Here is a 10235-nt window from a genome sequence, read left to right as displayed (position 1 = left end):
TTTTGTGCTCAAGGCTAGTGCTCTACCCCTTGGGCCACAGCTCCATTTCCTGCTTTTTTTGTAGTCAACTGGAGATGAGTTTCACAGGCTTTCCTGCCCAGGCTGGCTTTGAACTGTAATCCTCAATCTCAGCCTCCTGAGTTGTTGGATTACAAGCATGAATCACCAGTACTTGGCAGTTGTTTTTCTAATGAAGAGAAAGCCTGTTGTATTTCAAGTTGTATAATAACATTAAGAATTAATGAAACTGGGGGCTGGGAATATGGCTTAGTGGTAGAGTGCTTGCCTGGCATGCATGAAGCCCTAGGTCGATTCCTCAGTACCACATAAACAGAAAAAACTGGAAGTGGCTCAAGTGGTAGAGTGCTAGTCTTGAGTTCAAACCCCAGGGCTGGAAAAAAAAAAAAAAAAAAAGAATTAATGAAACTGAACAAATGGAAACTTTATGAGTCCTTCGTTATCTTGGGTACATCTTGTCTAAATGCCGACCATATTTTCTCTGTCCTCTTGTTCCTAAGAAAACCAAAACCAGAAAACTGAGAAGCTATGAAAACTCTGAGTGATTCCATTTACAAATATAAGTGTTGAATATGTATGTAGAAGAAAACATAAAAACAAAGATAATACACTATAATCAAATTTCAGTTGCCAGAGAGCTAATAACATTTTTTAATCACTTAAGAATTCAAGCTATATAATTGAGGTTTCTTAGTCTGTTTGGGAATTCACAATATTGACATAAGAAAACACATTGTAAAATGGTGATGAAGCCAGGCGCAGGTGGCTCACACCTGGAATCCTAGCTATTACTCAGCATGCTGAGATCTGAGAATCACAGTTCAAAGCCAGCCAGAGCAGGAAAGTCTGTCAGGCTCTTAAATTAACCACCAGAAAACCGGAAGTGGTGCTGTGGCTCAAGTGGTAAAGCACTAGCCTTGAGCTGAAGAGCTGAGGGACAGCCTCCAGGCCCAGAGTTTAAGCCCCACAACTGACCAAAAAAAAAAAAAAAAAAAGGTGATGAAATTAGGATTGTTCCTTGTGTTGTTTTAATGTCCGTCCATTTAAAATGCCTCCTAGTTCCATTTTTATGTAACAATGGCAACCTATTTTGGGTCAGATCACTCTGTTCCAGTCTTTCTTGCGATAGGGAATACTGTAAACATTTTTGCTTAATATTTGTGTCACTGATGGTGAGACAAAAATCTTAATCTTCCTTTTTTCTTCTAACTTTTCCTTGGTTTTGGACTGTATTAATGGTTTCATGATTAATAAATCCTCAGATGGTAAAACTTTTTAAACAAATTGAGCCAAATTAGCTGGAGACTTTCTATAGCTATCAACTTTATTCTATCTCAATGTTTTGTTTTGTTTTTGTTCTTGTACAACATTTAGTACTTACAATGCTGTAATATCTCCAATCTAAAACTGTCAGGCTGGCACGTAAGCCATACTTGTTGATAAATATTTCGTTTGCAATAAATATTTTTTTTTTTTGGGTCCACTCGTGGAGCCTGAATTCTGGGCCTGGGCACTGTCCCTCAGCTCTTCAGCTCAAGGCTAGCACTCTACCACTTGAGCCACAGCGCCACTTCCGGCTTTTTTCTTATGTGGTGCTGAGGAATCGAACCCAGGGCCTCGAACATGCAAGGCAAGCGCTCTACCACTGAGCCACCTTCCCAGCCCCTGCAATAAATATTTTTGAGGAATACTTTGAGATAAACTCTATTACTCTATATTTTATACAAAGATTTCCCAACTACTGTGTCTGGTACAGTAGGTTTTTTTCTCCTCATCCTTTGAAAATGGTTGAGATGTTCCAATGAGAATGAAGCTGCCTCTGGAACTTCCTCTTATTCCAGCATTCCCCATTCCCCCTATCCCCAGAGGAGCCTTCCCTGGCCTCACTTTCGAGTTGTTTAAAGTTTAGAGCGAATGAAATGTTTTTGTCAAAAGACAGGAACCTAGCTGGGTGCTGGTAACTTACATTTGTAATCCTTGCTATTTTTTTTTTTTTTTGGTAGGTTGTGGGGCCTGAATTCTGGGCCTGGGCGCTGTCCCTCAGCTCTTCAGCTCAAGGCTAGCACTCTACCACTTGAGCTACAGCACTACTTCCAGTTTTTTCTGCTTATGTGGTACTGAGGGCCTCATGCATGCATGGCAAGCATTCTACCACTGAATCACCTTCCCAGCCCAATCCTAGCTACTTTAAAGACAGCCTGAGCAGGAAAGTCTGTGAGACTCTAATCTTCAATTAAGCACCAAAAAAAAGCTGAAAATGGAGCTGTGACTCAAGTGGTAGAGCACGAGTCACAACAAAAGCTCAGGGACGGTGCCCAGGCTCTTAAGTTTAAGGCTCAGTACCAGCACACATATAAAAAGACAGTAACCTGTTTCTAGTGCTATTAGCATTCCTACAAAGTCATACTGTGTTGTTAAAATATTCATTAGATAGAACGTAAACTTACACTTCACTCTTGAATTTTTCCAAAGTTATCACACGGCCCTCAACCTCTAAAACATCTTCATATCTCAGTCCCAAGGTTTTCAGGGCTGTATAAGTAAGAATGAGAAAAAAACGAAAATTTACAAAGTGATTATTTTCTGCTAGGAAACTCTTTTATGGAATGACCATAGGCTGTTGCTTTCATTTGTAGAAGACTGACCTTCTTTGTACTGTACAACAGATATGCTGCCTCTGCCTGCAGCATCCAGCATCTCAAACATGGCTGTGATGTTGGTGTTATCCATGAAGTAAGGAAAAGCTATACCTGTCACTTTAGCAATTCTTATACGTTCCAACAGAGACATTAAAAATTCCCTTGGGTTTTCTGCAAAAGAAAAGTTCAAGTCTTTTTGAAATAATATGTCACAAGTGAGAGTAATTATTTAACAATTAACATCTGTGTTCAAGGTACTACATACTAGGGATATGGATGCTGCTTTAAAATTTTTCTGTTGTAAGCATTTTTATGCTTTTTTTTTTTTTTTTTGCTGGTTCTCACACAGGATCTGGGCACTCTCCCTGAGGTGTTTTTTTTGTTGTTGTTGGGTTTGTTTGTTTTGCTTAAGGCTAATGCTCTACACTTGAGCCACAGCTCCATATCTAGCTTTTTGATAGTTAATTGGATTTAAGAGTCTCTTAGACTTTGCTGCCTGGGCTGTCTTTGAATTATCATCCTCACATCTCAGCCCAGGCCCTGAGATCAAGCCACAGGACCAGGACCAGTACAGAAATAACAAATAAATACATAATGTGTGGGTCTTGAAATGCTTATAGCAACAGAAACTGGAGAGGAGTCTCACAGACTTTCTTGCCTGGGCTGTCTTTGAACCTTAGTCCTCAGATCCCAACCTCCTGAGAAGCTAGAATTACAGGCATGACCTACTGGCTGACAGAAAAGATTTTTAAAACATGAAAGGAAAATCATATACATTACATAATCGTATACATTACATAAATACCAGCTGATAATGACCATCAGGTTTTTGTTTTCGATTTTTTTTTTTTGGGTGGCACTAAGGATTGAACCTAGTGCCTCACCCTTGCTAGGCATGTGGATCCATGCCACAGTTGTTCCTCACTATAACCCAGTTCACTTATGGCTTCACTGTATCACAGGTTTTATATATATATATATATATATATATATATATATATATATATATACATACACATATATATGTATGTATGTATTGCTGAGTTTTTGCTATATCGTGGGATGTTGCAATATATAGTTATATAATATGATTTATTTCTGCTTAAAACAACAAAAATATAAAAATTTTAATTCAAAAAATATTAAATCGAAGTAAAATACAGTATATATTTCATCAGCGGATGAACAAACACTATGCTGTACATACTGGAAAAGCAGTACTCCACTACCGCTGGCACAGGTTTGCCAGTGTGAGATTATACATGGAACGCTGTTGGCTGATGGAATGGAAGGCGACCGACTACAGCACTGTGTCCTGTTATCCTGGGCGCTGATGGCCTCAGTGAAGGTAGCACTGGGCTTTTTGCTCTCCTGCACTGTGCACATATGTTCAGTATCTCTCCTTGTCCACTTCACATCAATGTCTGATCACTGTGCATAGTGTTGCTCTGCGGTGTTACGTGCTTGTGAAATTTTCATAGAAGTTTGAATTGATTTCAAGCCCTATGATGCCACCCAAACATATACAGAATGTTTGGCTTCTGGCAGTGAACCCAAATGCCAGAGGAAGATGCTTGCCAAAGAAAGGGTGACATGTTAAAGGAAAGCAAAAGCCATGCGGCTAGTAGGCCACCATTATGGGATCAATGATTCTATTGTTGGCTACGTAAAGGACAAGTGTGGGAAAGTTTTTTTTTTTTTTTTTTGGTCTAGTCATGGGGCCTAAACTCTGGGCCTCTTCAGCTCAAGGCTAGCGCTCTACCACTTGAGCCACAGCACCACTTCCAGGTTTTTTCTTTTTGTTTATGTGGTGCTGAGGAATCAAACCCAGGGCTTCATGCATGCAAGGCAAGCGCTCTACCACTGAGCCACCTTCCCAGCCCCCGAGTGTGGGAAAGTTTATTAAGAGAGTGGGAAAGTTTTATAGGGGAGTGGGAAGGTTTATAAAGTCTTAAAATATATATAAATAAAAATAAATATATTGGCATTTGCAGGGAAATGGATGGAGCTAGAAGGAATCATGTTGAGCGAGGTAAGCCAAGAACAAAGAGACAAACAGTACATGGTCTCCCTGATAAGTGGATGCTAAATCCAAAATGTTAGGTGATATGACAAAACTAACAGGACTTAAGAAACAAAGAACTCCCACTCATCTGGTTGAACCACTACCAAATATCCCCATGCTGCTGATCACATATATGGTATATAACATGTGAGCACCGTTATATATCACAGACTGTGATAGACAATTTGCTCCAGGAAAGTTAGAATGAACTTGTGACTTTAAATGAGCATCATTATTCCACAATACTGTGAATTTCCGGAAATTAAGTAATCACTTAATCACAATCAAAAAAAAAAAAAAAAGGACCTTGGGGAAGGGAGGGAGGGAGGGGATGGTAGGGGGGAAACAATGGAGGGGGTAACAATGTTCAAGAGGAAGGGTACTCATTACCTCACTCATGTAACTGTAACCCTCTGTATAGTATCTTTACAATAAAAAAATTAAAAAAATAAATAACTATATTGGCCAGGCACTAGTGGTTCATGCCTATAAACCTAGCTACTCAGGTGGATCTGAGGATCCTGGTTCAAAGCCAGTCTGGGCAGGAAAGGCCATGGAACTCTTATCTCCAATAAGCCACCAGAAAACTGGAAGTGGCGCTGTGGTTCAAGTGATAGAGTGCTAGCCTTGAGCTCAAAAGCTAAGGGACAGTGATCAGGCCCAGAGTTCAAGCCCTATGACTGACTAAATAAATAAATATAAATATAATGCTGCTACTTTGTGTATTTTTACTTATTGCAGGAGTCTCTGGACTATAACTCCCACTGTAGGTGAGGGATTACTGTATACCCCTGGCCTTTCTTCTTCTTCTTTTTTTTTTTGTGGTCAGTTGTGGGGATTGAACTCTGGGTATGGGCATTGTCCCTGAGCTCTTATGCTCAAGTCTAGTGCTCTACCACTTTGAGCCATAGCTCCACTTCTGGTTTTCTGGTGGCTAATTGGAGATGAAGAGTCTCATGGACTTTGCTGTCCAGGCTGTCTTTGAACCATGATCTTCAGATCTCAGTCTCCTGAGGAGCTAGGGTTACAGGCATGAGCAACCAGCACCCAGCTATGTGTTTTATTGAGATAGGGTCTTTCTAACTTTCCCTGGGCTGCCTCAAATTCAAAATCATCCATGAATAGCTGGAATTACAGATGTGGACCTCAACAGTTCAGTTCTTCAAGGAAGACAAAATTGAAGTTAACATCTTAACAGTAATAAAAGCTAAAATTTATCAAGCCATTCTATGGGTATGTTATTTTTTTTTTATTTATTTTTTTTTTGTCGGTCGTGGGGCTTGAACTCTGGGCCTGGGCGCTGTCCCTCAGCTCTTCAGCTCAAGGCGAGCACTCTACCACTTGAGCTACAGCGCCACTTCCGGTTTTCTGGTGGTTTATTGGAGATAGGAGTCTCACGGTCTCTCCTGCCCGGGCTGGCTTTGAACCGCGATCCTCAGATCTCAGCCTCCTGAGTAGCTAGGATTACAGGCTTGAGCCACCAGCGCCTGGCTATGGGTATGTTATTATACCAAGCATTTCCTACAGATTACTTCATTGGCTCATTTGAGTCATAGCTCCACTTCCAGTTTTTGGTGATTAATTGGAGATACCAGTTTCATGGACTTTTCTGCCTGGGCTATCTTCAAACCATGATCCTTAGATCTCAGCCTCCTAAGTAGCTAGAATTACAGGCATGAGCCACTGGTGCCTGGCTAACTGTGCTACATTTAAAGCTTGTAGACTACCGTAGGCACACATAGCTGGTGCCTGTAATCTAGCTATTTGTGAGGATGAGATGTAGAGGATTGTAGTTCAAGGTCAACCAGGACAAGTAAGTTTACAAGACTTCTGCCAGTAGCAGGGCATGGTGGTAGGGCCTATCATTTTAGCTATAAAGGAGTCTATTGAAGTTTCAGAACAGCCAGGGCCAAAAAGTCTATGAGACCCATCTCAACATCTCAACAGAAGAAACAGGACATAGTACTATGTGCTTGACATTGCAGCTGCAACAGGAAGCCTAAAATAGGCAAAGTCCAGGCACAGTAAGAAAAGAACCAGCACAAGAAAGGCTGGAGGTGTGGTACCATAGTAGAACACTTGATTAGCAAGTGTAAGGTCCTGAATTCAAACCACAAGAGAGCCAAAAATAATAAGTAAATAAATAAATAAAGTAAATGAAAGTAGATTAAGGAGATATGACATCTTTAATGGAAAGCATATTTGGAGAAATAACTTTCATTTTTGGTTTTGGATTTTTTGTTCTTTTTTTTTTTTTTTTTTTCGATCATGGGGCTTGAACTCTGGGCTTGGGCACTGTCCCTCAGCTCTTCAGCTCAAGATGAGCGCTCTACCGCTTGAGCCACAGCGCCACTTCCGGTTTTCTATTGGAGATAAAAAGTCTCATGGACTTTCCTGTCCGGGCTGGCTTTGAACCACGATCCTCAGATCTCAGTCTCCTGAGTAGCTAGGATTACAGGCGTGAGCCACTGGCGCCCGGCGGATTTTTTGTTCTTATTTTGTGTTCTTTTATTTTTGTTTTTGGATTTTTTGTTCATATTTAGTTCCCTTGCTGAATTAAAACTTCTTTGAATGCAGAAGTAGCAGTGTAGTCTGCTGCTCACCAGGCACCAGGCTGATTTATATATTACTCATTTAATCTTCTCCAGGTTCCCACCAGATGCAAACTATTATTGTCACAATTTTCCAGAGGAAGAGGCCTTGGATTTAAGCGTCTTATCCCAAGTGACACTGGGTTCTATGTCACAGTACTAAGGCAGGCTCCTCACCTCCGGAGCTTCTGTCCCATCCACAAGAACCTAGCACTGTCCTCCACACTGACCGGGAGCTGGCACGAAAAGAGTGGATCATCAAGAACTCTAGGCCCAAGGGTAGGGCTAAATATAGGAGAGCGCCAGCCTAGCAAGCCTGAGGTCTGGGTCCAAACTCCATTACTGACAAAACAAAAGCAAAAGCAAACCAAAAAAGTACTTTTAACCCGGCCACCGGTGTTAATCCTAGTCACTCAGAAGACTGAGATATGAAGATCGTAGTTCAATGCCAGCTGGCGCAGGTAAGCCAGGAGATTCTTATTTCAAATTAAGCATCAAAAAGCTGGAAATAGCGCTATAGCTCCAGTGGTAGAGTGCCATCCTTGAGTGGAAAGAGCTCAAGAACAGCAGCCAGGTCCTGTGTTCACGTCCCAGCACACACACACACACACACACACACACACACACACACACACACACACACACACACTCACACCCCACACGTACCTTTAATGCTTTTAATGCCCAGAGGCAGGGTCCCGAGTGGGAGGGGAGGACGTGGTGTTTAAAAGGGAAGCAGTGGGGTCGGGACACAGAGCCGGCCCCGGGGATTTCTGGGACTACTTAGCACAGGAAGGAAACCAGAAGATTAAAAAGAAATCAATTAGAAGACTGTTACCCGGCTTGTTAAAGAGGAGCATGCTAGTGAGATAGTTCAGCACATCCAAGATCCGATGTTTTTCCAAATACTCCTTAGCTTGAAGCTCCCGGCTGCTGACGGACTCCATGGCTGGGCGATGGAACGTTGCTAGGCGACGGGGGGGGGGGGGAACGTCCTGGGCGTTTGGCCCCGCCTCCTTGGTTCCGGCGTGGTCACGTGACGCGCCGCCCGGGCCGCCACCTGGGCGCTGGAGTCCCAGGTTCCCTCGCTCCCAGCTGAGGCTGAAGGGCTTCGTGAGTCGGGGGGAGGAGATGGAGAGGTGGAGGCGGCGATGGCCGGCGGCTCGCTCTCTCCGGGTGCTTTGTCTTTGCACCTCGCTCTGTAGCTGTTGACCCAAGGAAGAGGCTTGCAGGTCTAGTAACAGGCCGGAGCGGTGGCCGAGCCGGGCACGTTAGGGGTGTGTGGTGAGGACTCTTTCACTGTGAGCCGGCTGCCGCGGGACGCAGAGTTGGCCTGGATCCTGAGTTTCAAATCTGTGTGCTGTTGAGCTAGACTGCCCTGGCAGACCCATCTGACAGTCGTTTTGAGGGACCGTGGGGCTGCAGGCGGCGAGGAGGGGCCGCTGCTTAGGAATGGAGTACCTAGAAAGAAAAGGTAGAAACAATTCTAGACCAAGATTTCTGTTCTTGAAGTCCAGCTTCTGCTAGCTAGCCTCAATAGGAAAGCCCCTAGCGACTTCCCTCGAGGAGGGGGAATTGAAAAACCTTAATAACAACGCTATGACCCACACCTGGGACTGGTGATGGAGCTAATGACCCTCACCTCTCTGTAGCGCCCACTCCCAGTGTCAAAGTTAAACTGGGAAGGATAAAGAGGCTCAAATGCTCAGGTATAGATTGTCCCACATCTTGGACAAACCACTTGGGGGAGGATCCAATTTCTTTCCATCCAGCAATCCCAGTCCCTAACAGCGTTTGACCTTTATCCAGCCACTGGCCTCACCTCTTTCACAAGTCTTGTCAGTGTTTAGGTGAGTGGCTTTATCCAATGTTCCTACCTCATGACTTGAGGTGTATTGAAATGTTTTGCTAAGCCACTTCACTATTAAGGTTCTTTCTTGCCTTCCTGGTTCTTCTGCAGCTCCGGGGGCAATGTTCTAATGTTAAACACTGTTTTGGACTGAGGAAACATCAGGGACATGCTGCAAGCAAAATAATACCTGTAACCTTATTCTTTACCAAAGAGCCTACAACATGGTCAACAAACATGAATGTATTCTGCCTCCCTGAAAATCTTGTGAAAAAAAAATATATAAAGAAATCCCATTTTATACCAACCAGCGTAATAAAAACTAAGACGTTAGACAAATTAAATGTGATAAAGATGTAGTTCAAGAAAACCATCAGCGATCACTGGAGTGTAAACTGGAACATTGGTTTTGGAAAGTAGGTTGGAATTATCTTGGTAATTTAAATGTTTCTTGCTCTGAACTAGAAATTCCATTCCTGGAGCAACTCTTGTGAATGTGCACCATGAGACATACACCAAGAATGTTCTCAGCAGCACTGTGCATCATTGAAATCCCTGGTAACAGCCCAAATGGCATCAAGAGTAGGTGAAATTTAAAAACCTGGTATGTTACACTGAATTTTAATGATGGACAATAATATGTGAATCTCAGAATCTTTTTTTAGTTTTTGGGGGTCCGTTCGTGGGACCTGAACTCTGGGCCTGGGCTCTGTCCCTCAGCTCTTCAGCTCAAGGCTGGCGCTCTACCACTTGAGCCACAGCGCCACTTCCGGCATTTTTTCTTTTTTCTTATGTGGTGCTGAGGAATCTAACCCAGGGCCTCATGCATGCAAGGCAAACGCTCTACCACTGAGCTACCTTCCCAGCCCCAGAAACTTTTTTAATCAAATAAAGCTAGTAGTATCTTGTATAATCTGTTAGTAAAATGTTTTTGTTTATGATATTTACTCATGTAGAAACTGGAGAGGTTTGCCATAAGAATCTGTGTTTCTACAATAAGTGAGCTGATGCTGTTTTTCTTTTTCTTTTGGTCAGTCGTGGGGCTTGAACTCTGGACGCTGTCCCTCAGCTCT

At 42.8% G+C, this 10235-nt stretch overlaps 1 protein-coding gene across 2 annotated transcripts; it reads right to left on the bottom strand.

The window, feature by feature from the left end:
• Window positions 1-17: 17 nt before the first annotated feature.
• On the bottom strand, window positions 18-8275 carry Efcab10 (EF-hand calcium binding domain 10). 2 transcript variants are annotated; one of them, XM_069996256.1, is made up of 4 exons: window positions 8152-8275; window positions 2664-2828; window positions 2466-2550; window positions 18-391 (listed from the first exon to the last, which is right to left on the bottom strand). In XM_069996256.1, the coding sequence occupies exons 1-4, from the start codon at window positions 8258-8260 to the stop codon at window positions 379-381; spliced, it is 372 nt and encodes a 123-aa protein (XP_069852357.1). In that variant the 5' UTR covers window positions 8261-8275; the 3' UTR covers window positions 18-378. The 2 variants fall into 2 exon arrangements, with proteins under 2 accessions (XP_069852357.1, XP_069852356.1); XM_069996255.1 differs by lacking the exon at window positions 18-391 and adding an exon at window positions 428-513.
• Between the last annotated feature and the right edge of the window lie 1960 nt (window positions 8276-10235).

Source organism: Dipodomys merriami, unplaced genomic scaffold (genome assembly GCF_024711535.1).
Source record: "Dipodomys merriami isolate MVZ:Mamm:240054 unplaced genomic scaffold, mDipMer1.0.p SCAF_5, whole genome shotgun sequence".
NCBI lineage: Eukaryota > Metazoa > Chordata > Mammalia > Rodentia > Heteromyidae > Dipodomys > Dipodomys merriami.
The sequence above is the reverse complement of the archived record's forward strand: the minus strand, read 5'-3'. Positions and strand labels throughout refer to the sequence as shown.